Consider the following 23,653-nt stretch of genomic DNA (forward strand, 5'->3'; position numbering starts at 1 on the left):
AGACATAACCTGTGTGGTTTTGGTTTTAAAATCTAGTTGGTAAATAGGGGACAAAATGGACATTTTGTAATGAAATCTGAGTTAATCTGTGGAGGACACAATGGATATTTTGAGGTGAAAAGGAGGTAATCAGTACAAGGCAGGTAGGGAAAATTGGTGGCGAAAATGCGAGATTATCTGTAGGGGAGAGCAGGAATATCCTGAGGTAAACTGAGAGAATTGCTGTGGACAGGTGGGTAAATCTGGGGATAAAACTTGAGGGGATCTCCATGGTAGAAAATTAATATTTTAAGGTCAAAATGAGGTACCCAGTGGTGGAGAGGTAGGGAAAATTTCAGGGGTAAAATCTATAGCAGAGAGGATGCACTTGATGGGGTAAACTGAGGTAATTAGTTATGGACAGGTAGGGAAATTACTGGGGGGTAAAAACTGAAAGCATCTGTAGGGTAAAGAATGAAAATATTGAGGGGGAAATGAAGAAATAGGGAGTGGACAGGTAGGGAAAATCATGGGAATAAAGCTTGTGGTAATCTCCAGATTAGAGAAAGAATGCTTTCTTGTAAAAAGTGAGGAAATCAGAAGGGGACAGATGGGGAAAATTTGGGGGGGGAAATCTCAGGTAATCTCAAGGTGGGGGAAGGACTGTTTTGAGGTAAACTGTGGACTCCCTGTGTCCTCCTTCCCTGGTGGGGAAGGGAGAAGAGGCTTGGGCTGGAGAGGGGCAGGAGAAAGGCCCTGTGGGCACAGGAACCCCCCTGGTGTCACCAGGGCACCTGGGGGAACAGAATGGACATGCTGGGAGCAAATGGAGGTGATTGGATTGTCCCTTTGGGGGATGATGGCATTTAGATAATTCCATATGTTTGGCTGCTGAAGCTTCCCAGCCCAGGGCTTTGGCTGGCAGGGCAGCACAAAGATTGCTCCCTGTGTGGTGCCCAGATTTGGGGCTCAGTATCAGCTTTGCTAGTTTAGAGGAATTATACCCATAGCCCCCATTCCCTGCTGAATTCCCACTGGAATAACCTCCCAGTGCCTCATGCAGCATGGATATTCCCACACAGAACTGTCTATCTAACAGCAGCTGTGCCAGAAGCCAGCAGAGGTTCCAAGGAAGCTCAACAGGATGGGATAAGGACAGGTTGCTGTTCTATAGCATTTGCTATTTATAACCCTCATCCCCCAGCCCAATATTTCCCCACAAAATTTTCCATCTGTCTACTACCAATAACCTCATTTTTACCTCAAAATGTTCGTTCTACCCACGTTCCCGGGGGCCCTTGACAGAGTTCCCTGGAATTCCGTGGGCTCCACGCCCTGAGCTGGGGCTCCCGCTGATGTTTCACAGCAGCAGAGGGCGGGGCCGGACGCGCTCCCGGCCGGGCTGAGGCAGCCCCTGTGCCCGGGGCAGGACATCTCTCCCTGCAGGAGCCGAGCTCATTCCAGAGCCTCGGCAGTGGCCTCTGGGAGTTCTTTTCCCTGAGGAAAGGGATGCACATCCCTGCCTTCAGGGCACCTGCAGTGTGACCCACCTGTGCAAGCTCCCCAGCAGTTCTGCAGTTCCAGCCGGCTTCCTGGAAAACTCCAAACTTCATCCAAACAAAACTTCATCTAACTCAAGCCTTTTGTTTTAAGGCATCTCCACGGGAATTGCTTGGGATTGAATTTCTGTGAGGGGAATTCCCTCGGCTGTAAGGCTGCTGCTGGAGGATGTCCCCGGGCTGGAAGGGAAGGGACTGGGGTGGCTGGGACACACCTGGTGGGTGTGTGGGAGCTCCAGGAGGTGGGCAGCGGGAACTGCTGTCCGAGCTCCTCTGCAAACCCGGCGTGCCGGCACTCCCAGGCCATGGCAGCTGTTCCTGGGGTGTTTTTGGGATGGCCGTGGGCTCTGCCCGGGCTGCAGCATCCCCGGGGGCCTGTTCAGAGCAGCCCCTGGCCGAGGAGCCGCGGGCAGCCCTCGATCCGTGTCCATCCCAGCATTGCCTGGGCATCCCAGCGCCCACCCCGGGCTGTGCTTGGCAGCCGCCTGCCACGGGCAGGACCCTGAGGCTCAGCTCCTCCCTTGCAGGCACCAAGGACGAGAGGGGCTGGTTCCCTCCCTGGGGCTCAGCTCCTCCCGCCCCGCGTTCCCTCCCCGCTGGGCCACAGGGAGGGAGCGCCGAGGAACATTCCCGGCAGGGAGCAGGAGTCCCCGAGGGCTCCCTGCAGCTCCGGGCCTGAGAAGCAGCCCCGGGCTCAGCCCCCACGGTGATTTTGGGCTGTGAGCACTCACCTGCAGGAAACGCCCCTCTGCAGGCGGGACCAGCCCTGACACTCTCCAGAACTTTGGCTTTGGACCAGGGGAACCCTCAGGACTTGTCTTGTTCGTTTCTCTCTGGAAAGGGACATGGCATCAGCACCTTTACAGCCATCAGGGAAATGCTGAAAAGGGCAGGAGATCAGGGTTGTTGGAAGGATTTTGTGCTGTCACACAAACTGTTCACCTGTGTTGTTCCACGGTCAGGTGCTGGCTACAGAAATCTGCCTTATGGACGTTCCAGGGGCTGGTGTGTAAAGCAGCACTGGCATAAAAGAAAGAGCTGCATTGGCACAGGAATTTCCCTGCTGGCACTTGGCATTCCCGTCCCAGGCAGGACACAGCTGTGACCTGAGATTGGTTGGAGCAGGGTGCCAAAAATGCCCAGGTTGTGGGTTCAATGCCCAGCTGAGCCCTTCATACAAGGGTTCAGTCTGGTACTCCTTGCCTGTGCCTTCCCACTCAGGATATCTGATGACCTGGAAATAAAGACTAAACGGTTCTCACTGGCTTTTTAAACCCAGAGGCTTTTGTATTGGAGAGAGTGTGAGCCACAAGGAAAGCAGGGGAAAGGAGGGAGAGTATCAGGTCACACCTGACAGATGTCAGATGAGCAGCCCGAGCAGAATCGAGCCCCGGTGGTGCCCTGTCCCCAACAGGCACAGTCGGGGCAGGGGCAGGGTCAGGAGCAGCAGCGTCGGGCTCGGCCCCAGCGCCCGGCCCAGAGCGGCTCCAGCTGCCCGCGGCGATACGGCCCCGCTCGTTCCGCGGGGGGGCGGCGGGCGAGAGCCCCGGGGATGCGGGCACGGGGGCCGGGCCCCGCTCTGCGCACGATGGCCTTGGGGGTGCCGGGGCTGAGGGGGCTCCGCACCCCCGCGGGGTCGGGCCGGGAGCGCGCACGGGGTGGGGGCTGCGGGGTCGGGCCGGGAGCGCGCCCCAAGTCCTGCCCGCTTCCAGCCGCGATCCAGCGCCTGCTCTGGGAATGTGCCGCCCTCCTGCCGTGCCCAGCACCGACACAGCCTCAACTCTTCGCGGCAGTAGCGGAACCTGCCCAGAGCCGCAGCGGGAACGCAGCCCCGCAGCGGCCGCGATCCAAGCGGGAGCGGCAGCGCCGGGCTCGGTCCGCGCCCGTCCCGGAGCAACTCTTCCCGCCCGCGGCGATCCCGATCCCGGTCCCAGCCCCAATCCCGCCTCGCTTCTGCGGCCCCGCAACCCACAGCCCACCCGGCGAGGGAGAAGCGGCTCAGCCCGGGATCCCCAGCAGGCACCGGCAGGACCCGGACCCGGGTCCCGTTCCCGGCCCCACCTCAGCGCCTCGAGCTCCGCGCAGCAGCGGGAGCAACCCCCGGACCGAGGCTCCGCACAGCGCTCCGAGCGACGGCCCCGCCGCATCCCGGGATGAGCATCCACCGCACAAAGCGGAGCAGGCACGGATCCGCCGGGATTTACGGGCGCGGGCGGGGCGAGGCCGGCTCAGGTGTGAGGGGCGGGGCCGGCTCAGGTGCGCGGGGCTCCAGAGCGGCTGCGTGGGGCGGGGCCGAGAGGATTTAAACGCCTGGAATGGCAGCCACCGCTATTTGTCCCCTCGATGGTCGGAGGGGAAGGCTGCGTCCGCGCGGGCTCCATATTTCTTTATTTCTTTTCCTTTACGCTTCGTTTTACCTCTTTTTCTTTATACCTCTCCTCTCTCCCTCCCTTCCTCCTCTCCCCCACCCCCTACACTCTCCCCCCCCCCCCCCCCCCCCTTCCCCCTAGCCCTCCCTCCCTCCCGGGCCGGTCCCTCCCGGGCCGGTCCCCCCTACCCTTCCTATCCCCCTACACACCCCAGCCCTACCCTACTCCGCCTTCCTCCACGCATCCTTCCCTCCCCAGCCCAGCTCCTACCTGCTCCCTTTTCCTCCTTCCCTTCCCCCCAATTCCCCCTCCCTCTTTTTCCTTCTCCATTCCTCCTCTTCCACCTCCCCCTGTTCTCCTTCTTCCTTTCCCGTCTTCACCTTGATCCCCCCCACCTGTGCTCCATCCTCGTCCTCCATCCTCCGCCCGTCCTGCCCCCGCCACCCCGCCTGCTCCTGTCCCCCCTCCCTGCTCCCCTGCACACCTGACCTCCCCACCCGCCCTCCATCCTTGACCCACCCCGACCACCCCCTTTGTCCCCCTGTCCCTCTTTCCCCCGCAGCCGCGGGGCTCGGGGCGCCGGAGAATAAAGCTCAGAGGGCTGGAGCCGGCGCCCCTCGGTGTCCCTGGAGCCCCCACACGGGGCCGGACCCGTTCGGCGGGTGCCCCCATTCCGGTCCAATACAGCGCCCGACAGCGCCGGGGTTCGGCTGTCCCTACGTCACACTGGGGGTCCCCGGGGAGGGGGGGTTTGGGGGGCGGGGGGGATTTGGGCAGGGCCCCCTCCTCAGGAGGGTGTCACAGGGTGGTGGGGGTTGGGGGGGAGGGGTGGGGGTGGGGATAGGGCCCCCTCCGGAGGAAGAGGTCCCTGGGAGGGGGAGGGGGCACTTCCCCCGCTCCAGTCCCAGCCCCCTCCTCCGTACCCCCTCCTCCGGACAGGGCTCGGCTCGGCCCGGCCCCCTCCCCGGGACTCCCTCCTCCGGACCGGGGCCGGGGGGAGGGAGGTGGGGCGGGTGGGGAGGACAGAACGGGAGGGGCCGTTTGTCTGTCTGGTGGTCTTTATGTGCGTTCACGCTGCAGAGTGACGTGACCCCCCCCCCCCCTCTGCTTCGCCCCCCCTCCCTCCCCCCGGGCCCCCGTCCGGAGGAGGGGGCTGGGACTGGAGGGGGAGTGCCCCCTCCTCCAGAGGGGGCCCGCCCCGCCCCCCTCCCAGGGACCCCCTCCTCCGGAGGGCGCCCTACCCCTACCCCCGCCGGGAGAGTCCGGTCCGGCAGCAACCTCCCCGAGCTCTGGGTGAGCAAATAGCGCCGCAGCGATTTCGGGGCTTTAAATCACCTCAGGTGCGCTGGGGCCCCGCGCACCTGAGGCGGGCCGGGCCCCGCCGCTGGAGCCGCCTCCGGGACCGCCCCTGAGCCCGGGACCGCCCCAGAGCCCGGGACTGCCCCTGAACCCGGGACCGCCCCAGAGCGCCGGGGCCCCGCCCTCCCCGGGATGGCGGCGGGACCATCGCTGCCGGCCCCGCCCCTCTCCCCTGGGCCGGGCCGGGGCTGCGAGCGGCTCCGGGACCGGAGATTCGGCTCCGGCTCCTGCCGGTGTCTCTGGGGGTCCGGGCGGTGCCGCCTCTCCCCCGCCGGGCGGGCTGCGGGTCCCGGCCCCGCAGCACTAAGGCGGGCTTGGGGCTGGCACCGGGACCGGCAGGAGCCGCTCCGGGACAGGCGCTGGGGCCGAGCCCGGCGCTGCCGCGACCCGCCGGGGCTCCGGGCACGGCCCCGCCGCGGCCGCGGGGAGCCAGGCCGGGCCGGACCCGAGCAGCCCCCGGGATGCCGCGCTCTGCCCGACGCGCCGGGCCGGGCTCCGCTCCGAGCCCCGAACCCCTCCCGGCCGCCCGCGCTGAGCCCCGAACGCGGCCCCGGGGCTCCGCCGCCAGCCCCACCCGCGGCGCTCGGCCGCTGCCTCGGAGCTCTGCTGCGGCCGGGGGAGCCCGGCTTTGGGCTGTGCCCGAGGCACGACTCGGAGCCCAGAGACACGGACTCGCCCTGGCCCAAAGCCCGCCTGGAGCACCAAAACGCGGCGTTTGGCCTTTCGTTCAAGTCCAACAAAACGCTGCACTTCGGCTTCTCTTGGTGAGCCCCAACAGTCAGCACTTGGTCTCCTCCTCAAGCCCTGCAAACACAGCATTTAGTCCCTGTTCCTGAGCCCCAGCTCTGGCCGGAGGAGCCTGCTCTCGGGACTCCAAAATGCTCCATTTAGTCCCTGCTTTTAAGCTCAGAGCCTGATTTAGCACCCCCAAAACGCACACTGGGTGTCTCTCTGTGAGCCCCAAAACTGCTCCAGTCCGTGGCGTTTGGAGCCCCCAGAAGTGTCCCAGGCCATGGGCAGACCCAGCTGGGGCCCAGCAGCAGCTCCCTCACCCCACGTGAGATGGGGAAGAGACCAGAGACAAAAATCCAGCTCAGAACACTTTAATAATGGAAACCAAGACAAATATAATAATTTAATATTGATGACAGCATATAACAGTGATAGCAACAAAAGCAGTGACAACGATGACAATAAAAAGAAGAGAAGCCATTCCACACCCCCCTTTAACATTATAAATCCAAAAGTTATACAGAGCACCACAAACTCCCAGCGTGGGGGATTTCCACATTCCTGTTATTTCCTCTGTGGTCAGTCCTGGGGATTTGTGGACTAAGGAAGGCACTGGCTGCTCCTGTGGGCAAGGGAAAGGGTCCTGTGCTATTCCCAAAAACAGAACCCCTGGAATTAGTGCCCTGGGAGCCCAGGCTGGTCCTTCCAGTCACTGGGGGTCACCCAGAGGGTCTTTACCAGCATAAAATGAAAATGACATCCTGGTCCAGTGCATTCCAGCAGGACTGGGCACTCCTGGCCACGGTGACCAGTCCATGAAAATTGAACCAGTGACAATCCAAAGAGGATTTTAAGTTGGAGACTTAAAATCAGAAACCCCAATTCTTTTCAGGACCTCTTGCTTAAATGTTTCCCTGCTGGAAGAGCTCAATTAGTATTTTTGCTGACCAGATTGCCAAAGCAAGAGAAAAACAATCAGCATTCCCTGAATGCCTCCATCACTTCCACAGCCATCTGCAGCCAGTGGCCGATGAGCTCAAGGGGTGGTATTAATTCCATTATTCCCAAGGTTTGAATTATTCTGGCATTATCCCATGTCCCTGAGTGTGCCAGAAACTCCAGAGCTCCAGGAGCTGCAGCCAGCTGCAGGCAGGTTGTTTTCCTTCTCAGCTTTTTGGGAGTGTGGGTGAAGGTCCCGTTCCCTGTCTGGCTTTGGGAATTGTCCCTGCCACAGACCCCAGAGTGATCTTGGGCCCTGTTGGAGCCAATTAATGTCACGGCCCACATCCTACAGGAAAAGAGGAAAGTGCCCAGTTGGCCCCAATTCCAGTCAGGGAGGTCTCAAACAGCACTGTGGGCTGTTCTTCCAGCTCTGGAAGAGAAGCTGGGATGAGCCCAATTCCCAGAGACCCCTCAAAAAGCCAAAGAGCAGCAGGGAAGGAAGGAAGGAAAGGCACCTCTGCCTTACCTGCTGGGAACAGCACAGGTCCTGCTGCTCCTGGGCCCTGGCAACGTGTCTGGAGCCAAAAGCACCTTCCCAGGCTGGAGGGGCTTTCCTAAAGCACCACCTCTGGTTCACATCCTGCTGGCTTTCCCCTCCTTTGGGAAAGGAAGGACTTCATCCAGAGCCTGGAGAAGGAGGAAACAAGGAGGTCCAGCCCATGGACTGTTCAGATGAGCCATGGGGGGACACAGAAGCTGTGCAGGGATTTCTGCCCCAGGGATCACATTCCTTCAAACCCAGAGCAAGCTCCCTAAATACCACAAATACCTCCTAAGACAAATGAGAATCGAGTAAGAAAATGTCATCAAGCCCTTTGTTCCATTGGCCCCAGGCCCCAAATTCCAACAGGACAGACAAGTCTCTCTCCTTGGAAGGCAGCATCTCCTACCTGGACCTGGGCTCTCCCCAGCCTTTGGTGGCCACTGTCTCCATCCTCCCACACCTCCTCATCTTCCTCCTCACCAGGGTTGGTGTCCTTATCCTGCAGAGCAAACACAGGGACAGTCACCAGCCTGCTCATCCCCAGCCTGGGCAGCAGGGACGGACTGGTGGCACCCTCTGGATGTCACCCTGTGCCCGGCCCCATCCCTGCTCCGCGGCCCAGCCCCGTTCCTGCCTTGGCAGCTCCTTTGAACGGGATGTTAAACCACAAACGTTTGCTCTGCGGGGCTGGGACAGCAGAGCCTCCCCCGAGGCAGTGGGCAAAGCTCCTGCTGCCACATCCTCTGCCCCCCACAGCCCTGCTGGGGCTGGCAGAGCAAAGGAAACGCCTCAGCTCCTGCTGGAAATCTCCTCCTGTGCCCATCAACCCTGAGAAATCGTGGCTGCCCCATCCCTGGAAGTGTCCAAGGCCAGGCTGGATGGGGCTTGGAGCACCCTGGGCTGTGGATGGAATGGCAGGGGATGGAATGAGGTGATCCTAAAAGATCCCTTCCCACTCAAATCATTTTGGGATTCCATGATCTCTCCATGCATTTATTTTGCACCATTTCCCCTCAAATTTAAATTCTCAAATTTAGATCATTTGTTAAAGGAATAATTTTTAAATCATACCAGGATTTAAAAGGGGAGCGTCAAACATACAAGAATCATTCCTACACCCATCAAATCATTATTAACCAGCAGCCTATTCCATCGTCTCTGTGCTTGTTTTGCTTTCCTGGAAGACCTTATGATCCCAGAGTCTCTCAGAGAGATGTACTGGGATTACTGGAAGGTTTGCTCTGTCAGAGAGTGAGGGGGGTTTACAACACTTGTTCCTCTGTATCTTTATCCTTTAACCAGCTTTCCCTCCGCCGGCACACAGAGCCCTCCCCTCGAACCTCGAGCCTTCCCCTGCCACACCGAGCCCTCCCCGGCAACTCGGATCCATTCATCGGGACACCGACTACCTTCATTTCCCCCGGTCACTCCGGCCCGTCCCCGCCGCCCGCTCGGGGCTGTCCCCGTTCCCCGCTCGGGGCCGTCCCTGTTCCCCACTCACCTCCGAGCCCGGCCCCGCCGCTCCCGGCTCCGCGCCTGCGCTCCCGGAGCATCGACCGCGGTTCCTGCCGGGAGCGGCCCCGGTCCAGGGCCCCCCGGCCTCGCACGGCCAGTCCCCGTCGTTGTCCCGGCCCAGCTCCATGTCCCGGTCCCGGCCCAGCCCCAGGTCTCGGTCCCGGTGCCGGCGGAGCCGCGGGAAGCGCCCGGCGCGCTCGCAGCTGCAGTACCGAATGTGTCCACAAGGCGGCAGCACTGAGGGTTCCGCGGCCACCGTGCATGCGCATCTGTTTTAGGGGTGCCAATAAATCCCAATTTCAGCGAATCCCAGATCCCGGATTTCGGGTGTTCCAGCGGGAGCAGGGAGAAAGAACTCCTCATACACAGAGCTGTTTCTAGGTCCTTCATACAGATAATCTTGTCTAACTTTTTCAAGCCCTTTATTGTTTCATTTATATACATAAAACGTTGTACTTTTGTTTTCAAGCCCTATGGATCCATACTCAGAATTCTTTACAGTCTGAAATCCGATCTATAACATAGCAGATTTATCTTGCAATAAATAGCGTTATATATATGTATATATGTATGTCTATATGTACGTATGTATGTATGTATGTATATGAGACTCTTTACACTTTCTGCTGTTCAACACATAAATGAATTTTCAGGCATTTTGGGGCTATAACCTCCCTTTTTTGGGGGGAATCCCACCTGTTTCCCCCTCATTCCCCACTCACCAGCTCCCCCCACAGACATTGGGGTGCCCCAAATGACACCATCACCTCGCAGACTCACACACTTCTCTTTTTCCTCACCCCCAGAGAAGACACAAAACAAGTCCAAGTGCCCGGGACAACAGCTCAGTGCTTCCATAAGAAGCACATGAACATATCCTCAAAAAAGGAGGGAAAATCGAGGGCAGGGCAGCCCCCCCCAAAGTATTGGAGTCCCCCCAGCTCCTGTCCCACACCTGGCAGCTGCCCCATGGCACAGGAAGTGTCCCCAGGGATGGTGTCTCATCTTCCCCCTCAGGCCCCACCACATTCCCCCTCCACTCCAGGCAGAGGACTCCTCATTCCAGGAGATGTCTGATCCCTTCCCTAGGCCTTCTCAGAGACAGCTGGGCCATGATGGAATCTGTGCTGCCAGAGCCACCCAGCAGCTCTGGCCCTTGCACTGCTCCTGCACATCTGGCCCAGCCAGGGGAGCTGAAATAAAGCCTGGAAATTTAAAGAGTGAACTGGAAACACAGCCCCAAACCTCACTCACTTGATGGTAAAAAGCTGTCTCTATTAACACATACCCAGGAAAAACAGTCCCTCTGGAGAAATCTTGGATTTCCTTTTGCATCAATTGAATGGCCCAGCTGCCAGCTGATGCCATTAAACTCTCCATCCCCAAAACCCTGGTCACCCTCGGCTGTGGGGTTTTTGCTGGTCACACTGCTAGGAGGGACCTCTGGCCAGCTGCTCTGCCCAGGAGAGATGCCATGGGACTGATGGGAATCTCACCACTGGAAGTCAGGCAGGACTTGGTTAATTCGGAGCACCACCTCAAAATGTTGGGGAAAAACTGTAACATTGCACTGCCTCCACGGCAAGGTGGGCAGGTTTTAGGTGAGGGGACCACACAGCCTGCACATCCTTGTGCAGATGAGAATCCCTGCACAAGGGTTTTCCAGCTACTCCAGGGGCTGGAGCCAGCAAGAACATCCCTGTAGGAGCGTCCAGGGGTAGGACGGTCAGGATGGGCGGAGACGAGAGATCTCTGCAGCCAGGGCGTGGAACTTGGGGCTTATTGCAAAGAGCCTGGGTGCAGGGTCCTGCTGGGAGCTGCCAGCCACAGCTCGGAGCAGGCGCCAGAGAAGAGAGAGGTAGAGAGGATGAGAGAGAGGATGAGAGGATGAGACGGCAAGAGCCTAAGAGAGTAAGAGGGTAGGAGGGTAAGAGAGCAAGGTTCCCGTTACAATACAATAAATCTTCTTCTGTGCTGAATATTCTAATTCTCACTAACCAATCTAGTACAAATCCTATAGCATTTACATTCAGCCTATAAGAATCATTACATTTCCATACTGTGTTACATTTTAAACCCTAAAAACTACTCTTTGGACCCCTTCTGCCAAGCTGGCAGGGTCTGCTCTGACCCTTGGACCTGTCTGCAAGCAGAGGGTATTGTTTCATCAAAAGGGGATTACCTTCAGCCAGCCATACCATTGTTTTCCAGTTGTTCAGTAACTAAGGGATCTCAAAGCTTGCTTTCATTTCAGTCTCACTTATAGTTTCTATATTCTTGAAATCTTTTGCCAGGCAATCATATTTGTAAGGCTTTCCTGTTTCATGTTCCCCGACACATCCCCAATGGTGTTCCTGTTATCTCTTCACCCCCCACTCCTGGCATTATCCTGCCCAAAAAACACAGGCACCTAAGGTCCCTATGCCTCCATCACAGCTGTCACTTCAGCCTCCTCCCAGGCAGAAGTGTCCTGCAAAGAGGAACTCAGGAGCAAAACCAGGGGAAGTGAATCTGTCTATATGGAAAGAGTCACCGTTTTCACAGCAGAAACTTCCTTAACTGCTTATTCCCCAAAACTTGCACCACCTGCCCCATGCTGCTGAATCTGAAGCCCAGCCAGGCACTAGCTGGGTGGAGCTGGATCAGTGTCCTCAGACCTGTGGCTCAGCATTCTCGAGCAGGAGAAGCTGTCCCCGGCTGATGACACTGCAGACCCTGGGGGAAGGACAGGACTGGGGCAGAGGAGGCTGCAGAGTCCCTGGTGGGGCAGAGGGAGGGACAGACACCTTCCTGCTCCCCACCCCCTGGTCTCAATTTCCCCTCTGTCATTTCTCACATGCCTCAGTTCTTACTTCTCCTTTCCCTTTTGTCAATTCCCTCAGCCAGCTCGTTTTCCCAGCTCCGGTCCCTCCGCTCCAACCGGTGAGGGGCCAGCACCGACTCAGCCATGGGCTGGGGGCTCTGGGGGGCCTGGCTCACCTGGGCACTGCTGGCATGGGTGACAGGGGCTGAGCAGCCCCAGGAACTCTCGTCCTCTTCAGGATTTGGGGTGTGCAGCAAGACCTTGAAGCTCTCACGTCTGGAAGTTCTGCCGGGGGGGGGCTGGGATAACCTCAGGAATTTGGATATGGGCAGAGTCATCAACCTGGGCTACTCACAGTGCAAGACCACAGAAGATGGATCTTACCTCATCCCAGACGAGATCTTCACCATCCCCCGCAAGCAGAGCAACCTGGACATCAACTCCGAGATCATCGAGTCCTGGAAGGATTACCAGAGCATCACCTCTGCCTCCATCAACCTGGAGCTGTCCCTCTTCTCCTCCATCAACGGCAAATTCTCCAGCGACTTCCACCGCACCAAGACCCACCAGGTGAGAGACAAGGCTGTCACTACCCGGGTGCAAGTCAGGAACCTGGTTTACACCGCCAAGATCGACCCCGAGGCGGCCCTGGACAAGGCCTTCAAGAAGCAGCTGCTGACCATCGCCAGCCACCTGGAGAACAACCAGACCCAGATGGCCGATTTCCTGGCCGAGGTGCTGGTGCTCAACTACGGCACCCACACCATCACCTCCGTGGATGCAGGAGCCACCTTGATGCAGGAGGACCAGATCAAGGCTACCTTCCTGAAGGACAGCTGGGCCACACGGAGCACCGTCACCGCTTCAGCTGGCGTGGCCTTCCACAGCATCGTCAATGTGGGAACCAAAGAATCCCTGGATGCCAGCTCGGGCTTCACCAAGCAGTACCTGGACAACCGCACCAACTCCAGGGTGGAGAGCATCGGTGGGACCCCCTTTTACCCAGGCATCACCCTGAAGACGTGGCAGGAGGGGATTCAAAACCAGCTGGTGGCCCTGGACCGCTCAGGGCTGCCCCTGTACTACTTCATCAAGCCGAGCGCGCTGCCGGAGCTGCCGGTGCCCACGGTGCGGAGGGTGGCCCGGCACGTGGAGCTTGCCATCCGCCGCTACTACACCTTCAACACCGCCCCGGGCTGCACCGACGCCTCCTCGCCCAACTTCAACTTCCACGCCAACACCGACGACGGCTCCTGCGAGGGCACCATGGCCAACTTCACCTTCGGGGGAGTCTTCCAGGAGTGCGTGGGCCTGGGCGGTCCCGACACCGGCACGCTGTGCCGGGCGCTGGAGCAGAGGAACCCCCTCACCGGGGCCTTCTCCTGCCCCGCCGCCTACACCCCGGTGCTGCTGGGTGTGCAGGAGCGGGAGGAGGGTCACAGCCACCTGGAGTGCCACAACAAGTGCACCCTGGGCATCTTCTGCCACCGCAAGTGCCAGGATGTTTTCTGGCTCTCCCGGGTGCAATTCAGCGCCTACTGGTGCGCCGCGAGCGGGCCGGTGGCTCCAAACTCGGGGTACCTCTTCGGGGGGCTGTTCAGCACCCACAGCCCCAACCCCATCACCGGAGCCCCGTCCTGTCCCTCGGGGTTCTTCCCACTGAAGCTCTTCGGCGAGCTCAGAGTGTGCGTGAGCCAGGATTACGAGGCGGGGGCCGAGTACGCGGTGCCCTTCGGGGGCTTCTTCAGCTGCCAGGCAGGGAACCCCCTGGCTGGGCAGCACCGGGGCACGGCTGAGGACGCCCACGCCAAGGGCTGTCCCCCGGGCTTCAGCCAGCACCTGGCACTCATCAGCGACAGCTGCCAGGTGCAGTTCTGTGTGCAGGCCGGGCTCCTCACCGGGGGCTCGCTGCCGCCCGCCCGCCTGCCCCCCTTCACCCGGCCCCCCGCCAACCTGCCGGCCGTGGACACGCTGCTGGTGCGGGACGGGGACAGCACCTGGGTGAGGGACGGCCAGAGCCACGTGTGGCGGCTGGCACGGCCGGAAGAGGCGCAGCACGCGGCCGAAATGGTCGGGGGCCGGGGGCTGTCCGGGGGAGAGGTGGCTGGAGTCACCGTGGCCGTGCTGGCAGGGCTGGCCACCGGCCTGGGGACAGCCTGGTACGGCCACCGGCGCTACAGGGCCAAGGGGTACCGCGAGCTGGGCACAGGGGACAGCCCGGCCCCCGCCAGCCCCGAGCACAGCACGGTGCTGAGTGTGGGCGAGGGATACCAGCAGGAGATGGAGGGGACGGTGCCCTGAGTGGCCCCCTCCCCTTGTGGCCCACGGGGAATCCCCAAACCCACGGGAAAAGGAGGGAGCGGAGGGACCCCGGGGAGGGCTATCTCCCAAATCCTGCATGCTGCAAGCTGCAACCCCCGTCTCCATGTATATCTATCGGGATAGATATACACACGCATGCAGAGAGGCACGGAGCAGTTTTATTTCAGCCAGCAACTCATCGTGTAGTCAACAGAGCATTAAAAAACGGAAAAAAAGTCACGTTGTGGAAAGACTTACTCACAGTAAGAGCCATCGGGCTGGCACCGCGGAGGTGGGGAACCCTCCCCCCTCTCGCCCAGAGGGTTTTGCATAGCTCCAGACAGGCTTTGTCTGCACTGGGGAAAACCCAGGGCGTGCAGTGGAGGAGAAATCACACCGCTGAGAGCCACCCAAACAGGGGCGTGTGCCTGGGGAAAGAGGGTTTCTCCCTTGAGGTAGAAGATAACACCCCACGCTGAGGGCGGCTGGGCACAGATGGGTGCAAAGGGACATCAGGGGGACTCGGGGTGCCTGGCCCTGCCCACAGTGCCCCTGGCCACACAGATGACTGACAGAAGACAACGGAGAGGCCAGGCCGTGCAGGGACCGCCAGAGTCCCCTGCCATCCGCTTTATTGACCCCCAGCCCCTCCACGGGGTGGCCGCGGGGGTGACGGACCCTCCAGGCCACGGAGAGGAAAAACAGCAACGACAACAGAACGATGCACAGCAGGATGGACCCCCCTCCCACCAGCACAGAGGGCCAGGGAACCCCCAGCACCCGGCACAGGTGGCTCTGAGAGGCCCCATGAACCCCTGGTCTGGAATGAAGGGACCCCACAGACTCTCTCATTCCTAGCCCCCGCCTTCCACCTGGGCTCTCCAAGGCCCAGTCACCCCGGGGGGCTGACAGGGACCCCCAGAGCCCTGGAACACACTTCCCCCACCCCCATCACCCACACTCTTCTACCCACACCACCCTCCTGGCCCAGCCCGCGCCAACCCCTCACCAAACACCTTCCCCTGCAGACCTCCCCAAGGCCTCTCTGGGGGCAGGAAGGGGACACTTCTTACCCCACCTGCACCTGGCCCCATGGGGACCCACAAGTGACAGCCCTCCCGTGGGGCAGAGCCCTGTCGGGGTGGGGGGCCCCACAGCCCCTGTCCCAACCCCAAGCACCACTGTGCCCAGCCCCAGCTCGGCTGCAGCACCACGTTCTCCCAGGCTGCCTCCCCAGATGCCCCCCTATATGTACATATATACGACAAAACCCCAAAACACGAGGTATATAGAAATTCCAACGTGGGGACGCCCCCATACGAACAGTTCAAGGAACCCACTGCGGGGAGGTGGGATGTCACTGTCCCCTCCACACACACTTCCTACCACCCACCAGCCCCTCCCTGGCATGCAGAGGCAGGGGCAGCCCAGACACGGGGACCCTGCAGGGCACAGCTCAGACACAGCCAAGAGGAGCAGGGGCAGGGCTGGGGGGAGCTGAGGCAGCCCAGGCCTCCCAACCTCCACAGACACAGGAGACCAGTGGGGAGGTACCGGACAGAACAAACGGACAAACAAACGTCAGAGGGACGAGGCAGAGCAAGGGGGACTCCTGTGGCCCCAGCTCCCACCCCAGGCCAGGTCCCAGCTCCAGGTGGGTGGCAGGGGTGTTGGGTCAGGCTGGGACCGGCACGGACGAGGAGAGAGAGGGGAACCTGGCACCCCCCAAGCCCTCAGCACAGTGACAGCGAGGACAGAACACCATCCAGAGGGGTGGCCAAGCCGAAGCCCCACAGCTGTGTATGGGGATGTTCCCGCCCTGCAGGAGTGAAGGGGAGGGCCAAAAGGACCTTCTCCCACATTCCCAGCCAGCCTGGGGCACTGCATGGCTGCCACTGGGAGCAGGGGGCTCCAGGTGTGCCCTGAAAAGCCCCCAGGCAGGTATCTCCAGCAGCTTTATCCTGGTGGGTGCCGGCACAGGCAACCCTTTCCTTGCCTCCTCGCCACGGTCTCAGTCCTTCTCCTGAGCCAGGCTCTCCTCGGTGATGCCCTGGGCTGCCAGCTCAGCCAGGACATTGTCCAGGTAGTTGATGTCGGGGTAGCCGTGGCCAGTGAGGTTGGAGCCGAACTCTGTCTTGTGGTGGATCTCGTTCCAGATCACCGTGTCCGACTCGCCCGTGGTGCTGGAGGTCCCGATGGCAAAGATCAGGCGCCGGTCCCAGGCCACCAGCAGCAACTTCAGTACCTGTGGAGGCCAGGAATGGGGCAGGCAGCAAAGGAGGGGCAGCGTGGGCAGCCCACAGGCAAGGCCTCCTGGAGCAGCCCAGCACAGCCTCCTGCCCCAGCCAGAACAGAGGAGCCGGAGGGGAAGGTCACGGGGCTCCTGCAGAGCCTGCTGGATGGGCTGTGGGCAAAACCTCCACCCACATTCCCCTGCTTAAGCCATGTTTGCTTTTCCCACCCGGGCACGCCTTGGCCAGCTCACCTTCCTGCCCTTCTCACTGTCTGGCAGGTAGCAGTGCCGGGGGAAGCCACGGGCCGTGAAGCTCTTCCCAGGGTTTGGATGCTCTGGTCCCTGTGATGTGGAGGGGAAAAGAAAACCCTTCTGGAGCTCAAAAGCAATCTCTGGGCACAGGGCAACTCTCCAAGCCTTGGTGGGCATTGATGGCCACCATCCCCCTGCCCACCAAGCAGACAAGGACAGCACTTTCATGCAGATACACCCCAGACTTCCCACAACATCCTTACGGACAAGCAGCTCCTGAGCCAAGGCACGAGCTGCAGTGGGACCTGGGGGTGATGCAGCTGTAACAAGGGCCACCAGCCCCCCAGGTGGCCCCCCCAGACCCACCTGCACCCCCGGGGGGATGTTGTAGATGATGCGGATGGTTTTGCAGTCGGCGTGGCCGGGCAGCGCGTGGGGGATGATGTGATACTCCATCTTCCCGGGAGGCTGCGTCCCTGTCTTCACCCCATAGATGGTTTTGCAGGTGGGACACTGTAGACTCCCATCCTGAGAGTGGAAAAAGGGGGACATGGTGAAACCAGTATCTCCAGCACTGAGCCACGCCAGGCACTGAGTCCCTGAGCAGCACTGAACGTTGTTTTAGTCGGGAAATCATAATTTCAAAAACTCTTAGGAACCTGGGACAGGACTGGGAGAATACACTATCAAACCTCAACCAAAAACCTGAGGTCTGCATTTCTCTTCCCCATCAGTTTTCCAGTCCTCATTGCTTTCCCTAGCTCTGAATTGGTGCTTTGTTTTGCTTTGTTTTTTCAAAGAGGGAAATATAAAAAATATTGAAAATCTCCAAACAATGCATTTTCCAGGGAATGTCAAGCATGAGGGGTATTTGCAAAAACCCTCCTTGGCTGGAGAAGCACCGCCTGGCACCAAATTCCAGGTAGCTCTGCTCAAACATGCAGGGATCAAAGTCCACCCTGGCAAGAAAAACAAGCACAAAAATCTGGGCATAGTGGGGGGAAACACACCCACACAACCCTGAGTTCTGATTTAGCAGTCCCCAAGTGCTTGCTGTTTAATTTGATAAAAATTAAACTCTGAGTCAGGGTGGGAGCTCAGGAGTCCTCCAGGGCAGCCAGGCTGGAGCTCTGTCCCACGGAGAGCTCGTGGAGCTCAGCAGAGGTGGCTGAGCTGGGGGTCCCCGGGGCCACAGGCTCTCACCTTGTTGCCATTGTTGTACATGGCCACCAGGCAGTGGAGGTGGAAGACGTGGCTGCACTTGACCAGCTTCCCCACGAGGTCAGGCTTGACGGCTGGCTGGGGCCCCTTGTAGCCAGAGGGGGCAGAGAGGCGCTCCATGCAGATGGTGCAGTCCTGTGCCAGAGGGGAGGACAGGATCAGAGGGATGGGCACTGATGGGCTGCCCTGCTCTCACCCAGGGACCAGCACCCAGCCCTGGGCCAGGCTGTCACCCTGCAGAGACCACGCATGCAGCACACAGCCCCTCCCTGGGGACAGGGCAGAGCCGTACAGGTGGCATTGTGTGTGTCCCCAGCCCCTCATCCCAGGGCAAAGCCCCTGGCACACCCGGCACAGCCCTGCTGCTCGCACCTCATCTGGCGGATGCCGCACCTTCTGCAGGTATTTCTTCAGCACCTCCTCTGGGGTTTTACCTGCGGGAGAGCAAGGGTCAAAGGATGGCAGAAAACCACTGCCAGGGGCAGCAGAAGGGATGGGGGACACAGAAAACAGGAAGGGCAGGAGGGACAGTCTCTCTTACCCTTCTTGGCCTGTTTCTTGGTGGTCTTGCGGCAGGAGTGGGAGATGCCGGGGATGGACTGGATCTCGCTCTTGCTGACGGGCGGGGGGTGCAGCACCAGCTTGGGGGGCCGGGTCAGGCACACGGGCAGCCCGGCCGCGCTCATGAGGATCCCCGTGATCCCTGAGCAAGGAGGGAACAAATGGCACTGAGGAAAACCAGCAACACCCCGAAACCCAGATGCTCCCCAAAACCTGCCCCACTGGGGCTGTTTGTCCTCCCACCCTGGGGGAAGCAGCACCTGCTGCAGCCCCATCCTCACCTGCCAGTGCTGGGTTGACGGGGCTGGAGCCAGTGAGGTTCTTCACAGGGACAGTGGGGACCCTGAGGGGAGCCAGCACAGACCACGTCAGGACAGGCAGGCGGCACCCACATGCCCACAGGGCCCAGGGGCACACAACAGTTGCCCGAGCAACTGCACAGGCCCTGGATGGAAAAAGAGAATCCCCCGACGGTGCAACGTGCCCCTCCCTGCCCAACCACCGCCTTTTCTCTGGCGCTTTAGAAACCCTGACTGCATCTCCATTCATGGCCCCTTTTTGTCACAGCTCCCTGGGCCAGTCTGTTGTTTCTTTTCCTCTTTTCTCCTACAGCCACGTCACTGCCACAGCTCTTTCCCCCCTCCCCTTGGGGCTCTCTTCCATGGGAAAGTTTCCCGGCAGGTCAGGAGCAGAGGGAAGGGGGAGGATGGAAAGGGAGAGGAAAGGGGCCAGGCTGTGACAGAAGGCTGACGGCAGAGCCAGACAAAGGGGAGAAACAGGCCCCATTAAATGTCCACCCCAGCACAAAAAAATGTCTTTGGAGGGTGGGGGTCTGGAGGGACCCCTTCTCATGGGGCCTGAATGGCTTTTCTTTGGGCCTTTCGCAGTCCCCCACCCAACCCCTGACTCCAAGAGAAAGAGCAGCCTCAGCCTCTTCATTGAGATGCAGGAGCCATCCCATCCCTGCTCCAGTCCTCAGGCACCTGTGGGGAAAGCGAGGGGCCCAGCAGAACCCACTGTCCTCCACCGAGGTGTCTCCCACCACGCTCAGGGGTGACAGACCCCTGCAGTGAGGGCTGCAGCCCTGGGGAGGCGTAAAAGTCTGTGCCGTCCCTTTCTCCAGTCAGGCACCCCATGGGACTCACCCGGAGGCGATGAGGACGCGGGACTGGGCAATGGCCAGGCGCTGCAGGTGGCTGCGGTTCAGGGTGCCGAGGCTGGGCCGGGAGCCTTTGCCGCTGCCCACGCCAGGGGGGCTGCCGGAGGCACCGGCCGAGCTCAGGGCGGGCGTGCTGGCCGCCTGCCGCCGGCCCCCCTGCGCCGCCAGCGGCTTCAGCGAGCCGCGCACCGCGGCCACGCCATCCGGCGCCTTCGGCCCCGCCGCGGGCAGCGGGGGCTTGGGGGCGGCCGGCGGCGCGGGGGCGGCTTTGCGGGGCTGCAGGGTGGAGGTGCCGGGGCCGGCGGCGGCGGCTTTGACGCTCATGACCAGGAGGCACTGGGGACACGTGCAGGCGGGCACCGGCGGGGCCGCCGCCGCCCCGGGGCTGGCCGGCCACGACTGCGACTTGGGCAGGGTGCCCGACACCAGCGGGTAGACCATGTCGAGACGGCGACGGACGCGGCGCTTGCGCTGGGTCTGCCGGTTGATCTGGCCCATGGTGGCGAAGTCGATGACGTAGCAGAAGCCGATGGCGCTCAGGTCCACCCAGGGGTGCTGCTTCTCGTAGGCGCGTTGGATGGTGATGCCCACGTCCATGTCGTAGGGCGTCCACGTGCCGCTGTCATTCTCCCACTCCCAGACAACTCCCTTGCCCGGCGCCGAGGACGGGTCATAGTAGCTGCGCCGGACGGGCCGGATGGTGCCTGAGGGAGGGTGACAGATGCCGTCAGACCCTGGCGCCAGCACCCACCCGTGGACAAGCAGCGAAACCACCCCGACCTGCCCTGCCGGCGCCATTCCACACGGGGACAGCACGGCTTTCTGGCTCTGCTGGTGTCTCCACCCTGCCAGGGGACCGCTGTGCCTCGGTTTCCCCAGAGGGCAGGGAGCCTCACAGCCTGGGGGTGCACCCCCAGTGCAACTGGGCTGAAGGGAAGGGCAGATTCCACTCCCACTGGCCCACAGGCCAAGCACGGAGCCACTCAGCCCCGATGGGGAAACACAGAACCACAAGCTTGGCTGCCCCAGCCTCCTCCCAGGGACCTCCCATGGGAGCCTGATGAAACCAGGCATTAGGGCACCCGAATCCTGCAGTGCCTGTCTCCCTCCGAGCTCTGGGCTGGAACAGGTGAATAAAAGATTTGAGGGCCAGCTCCAAGCCCCAAGCAGTGACACACACAGGTCCTCACGCACGGAGGGTAGCGGGGCTCGTGCCAGCCCCACCATCTGCAGCTGCCAAACCGGCCCCCATGAAAACCCCAACTGTGGCAACTGATTTTCCTCACAGGGAAAATCCCTGTGAGGCCAAGCTAAGGAGTTTGAGCAGGGCCCTGTGCCCAACTCCCGCTGCCCCATCAGCAAACATTAAGAGTGGGATGAGAGCACAAAGCACCAAGGCTTTGTGCCTTGCATCCTTATTTTGGCTAGGCGTTTCCTTTCCCACCACTCCTAATCAACTAGGATGCATTCAAAGCATGGACACAAATTTTGGGACAATGAGGAGAAAGGCTTCCTCTTTGGGATATCTCACAGTAGGGCAGGGCTGGGTCTGCATGGCACTGGGGTCTCATCCTGAGTGTGTCACTAATGCCCAGAGGTGTCTGGTAACAGGTGGGACAAGCACCACTGTCTCCAGGTCCTTCTGCAGATCCCCATGGCTCAGCCCAGCGTGAGGAACAAGAAAGCACTCAAAGAGAAGCAATAACAAGTCTGCTGCTTCGGCTTTTCACCACGTGTCCTGCAAAGCCTCCAAGAATTTCAGTCCCTTCTCACCCCCACCTCTCCGCGGAGAACAGCCGCCACCGCAGGTCCCGCAGGGACACGAGTGGGATAAGAAGGAAAAGGTGTTTATCAGCACCCTGCTAAAGGAGCATGGGGTGCAGCTACACCCCAGCCAAGCCAAGCCACCCGCCTTGACATGCCAAGGGGCACCCGGGGCAGAAAAGCCGAGGGGAGCGGGGCAGTGATTTATCCTAATCTGGCGGCAGCATGCGGCATCTGGCGGTCCCCAGGCAGCAGTGTGGGAATGCTGTGTGTTCCCCCAGCCCCTCGCCGCCAGCCGGCCTCCCATTCAACAGGGGAAGAAAGGGAACAATAGCTATTCAGGGCCTGCCAGGGTCGCGACCCCCCCAAATCAGAGCTGTTTAATGACCCAAAATACCAACATCCCGAGCAACCCAGGGAGAGACAGAACAATCTCCCTTTCAGTCCTCCACCCTGGGCAACAATAGCCCTCAGAAGCTGGCCCCCAGCCACCCTGCTCGCAGAGGTCCCTTGTCCCCACACCCACGGGCAGGGGAGGGTCGCCGCCAGCCCCCAGGGCTGTTGGGGAAAGAGGGACAAAGGAGGGTGTCTGGCGCTCTGCTGCACCCCAGGGACAAAGCACACTGGCCATCACGGGGGTGTCGGGGATCACAACCCCCCATGCTAATGCCCTGCCATGGGTGCTTGCGTGCCACATCCCAGACTACCCCAGGAGGTGGGGGACAGACAGCCCCATCACGCTGGGGACCCACCCACCTGCCCCTGCCCTCCCTGAGCATCCTTCCACCTGCTTGTGTCCCTGCCCCGGGGATGCCATCCCCCCGGGCAGGATCTGTCACCCAAGTGCCAAGCAGCTCTAGGTCGATGGCGGATCAGATCTAGCACAGAGAGCGGGGCACGGCCCTGGAAGGGTGTGCAGGAGACGAGCTCTCCTGAAGGGAGAAGGATGGGGTGGGTGCAACAGGGCCCGGGGCGCTGCAGCAGCGAGGAGGGCGGGCAGCACGACCCCGGGGGGGACCGGGGATGCGTGGGCAGGATGGGCAGCGAGGGCAGGGCGAGGACCTGGGGATCAGGTGGGAGGACACGGGCGAACTGGCATCGCGGCGGGCGGTGCGGGATCGGGCACGGCGGGACCCGGCAGCGCTGCTCGGTGCAGCCCCGCACGGCCCCGGAGCGGGGGACACCGGGAACCCCCTCCCGCCCGCCCGGCCGGCCGCGCCGCCGCGAGGTGCCGCGGCGGGCGGGAGCACCGAGCACGGCCGGGCCGCGGGGCCGACTCACCGGTGTCCTGGCGGAACTGGTGCATGGACTGCAGGTCGATGATGTAGGGCGCCAGGCGGCTGTCGGCCTGGCCCAGCACCACGCTGCCGCCCGCCCGCGGCCCGGCGCGGGCCACCGCCTCGATGTGGTGGCTGACGGCCGGGCTGTAGGGCCGCCAGCGCCCGTGCTCGTTCAGCCATTCCCACACCACCACGGCCGAGGCCAGCAGCATGGCTCCGCCGCCCCGGCCGCGGCCCCGGCTGGCTGCGCCGCTGCCGCCCGCCCCGGCGGCTCTCGCATGCTCGGCGCGGCGCAGGGCTCTGCCCGCCCCCGCCCGGGGCCGGAGCCGCGCACGGCCGGGCCGCCCCTCGCCCTGCGCGCACCCGCGGCGCCGCTCCCGGTCCGCTCCGCCCGGCCCCGCCCGCACCGAGCGCCCCGGGCCGGGGGCGGCACCGCCCGACGTCACCGCGCCCCGCCCAGGTGGCACCGAGCGACCCGCGGGGGACGAGGGACGCATCCCGCATCTGTCTCGGTACCCGCATCCTGCACCCCGGCACCTCCCACTGTCCCCGTATCCCTGTCCTGCATCCCGGGTCCCTACTGACGCCGTACCCCCACCCTGGTCCCCTGGGAACCCTCCCAATGTCCCCGTACCCCCACCCTGCAGCCCCCCCATACTCCTAACCAGGATGGTCCCCATCCTTGTGGGGACACCCCAGTCGCTGCCTGCCGGCAAGTCTCAGGGTGCTGGTGGGTCACAGGGAAACTGCTCCATGTGCTGTGTCATAGAAATGTGGTCCGAGAACTTCTTCAGGAAGTGGCCCCCTGAGCTGCTCTTGCCTGTGACCCATGACACACAAAAATTGTTTCAAAGGCCAAAATTGCCTCATGTCACGTGGGCTGTAATCCCAGCTCACGCACCCCAGCTCTCCCAGCTGCCCAGCTGCGCCTGCTGTGATGTGTGCACCCCTGTGCAACCCTCAGACTGGAGCGACCAGTGCTGGCCCTTCCCTGCAGGCCAGACAAACATTCCTGAGCTTGTTCTTCCACAGAGCCCCATAAGCAGCTTCCCAGGACAGCCCTGAATGGCAGGATATTGG

General features: G+C 61.4%; 2 protein-coding genes across 4 annotated transcripts; one reads left to right on the forward strand and one right to left on the reverse strand.

Moving 5' to 3' along the window:
• Positions 1–11,946: 11,946 nt before the first annotated feature.
• On the forward strand, positions 11,947–14,985 carry MPEG1 (macrophage expressed 1; the record flags this gene model as incomplete). The annotated part of the gene is made up of 1 exon (XM_084207949.1): positions 11,947–14,985. The coding sequence occupies one exon, from the start codon at positions 11,947–11,949 to the stop codon at positions 14,101–14,103; it is 2,157 nt and encodes a 718-aa protein (XP_084064075.1). The 3' UTR covers positions 14,104–14,985.
• A 144-nt stretch (positions 14,986–15,129) lies between these two features.
• Positions 15,130–22,876, reverse strand: DTX4 (deltex E3 ubiquitin ligase 4). Of its 3 annotated transcripts, none has more exons than XM_084207353.1 (9): positions 22,575–22,876; positions 19,516–20,233; positions 18,652–18,713; positions 18,351–18,512; positions 18,182–18,243; positions 17,792–17,944; positions 16,955–17,116; positions 16,589–16,678; positions 15,130–16,348 (listed from the first exon to the last, which is right to left on the reverse strand). In XM_084207353.1, exons 1-9 carry the CDS (start codon positions 22,783–22,785, stop codon positions 16,115–16,117), a joined length of 1,854 nt encoding a protein of 617 aa, XP_084063479.1. In that variant the 5' UTR covers positions 22,786–22,876; the 3' UTR covers positions 15,130–16,114. The 3 variants fall into 3 exon arrangements, with proteins under 3 accessions (XP_084063479.1, XP_084063478.1, XP_084063480.1); XM_084207352.1 differs by having other exon boundaries at positions 18,652–18,815; XM_084207354.1 differs by having other exon boundaries at positions 16,210–16,348; positions 16,951–17,116; positions 18,652–18,815.
• Between the last annotated feature and the right edge of the window lie 777 nt (positions 22,877–23,653).

This window comes from Fringilla coelebs (genome assembly GCF_963513975.1).
Source record: "Fringilla coelebs genome assembly, chromosome: 6".
Classification (NCBI taxonomy): domain Eukaryota; kingdom Metazoa; phylum Chordata; class Aves; order Passeriformes; family Fringillidae; genus Fringilla; species Fringilla coelebs.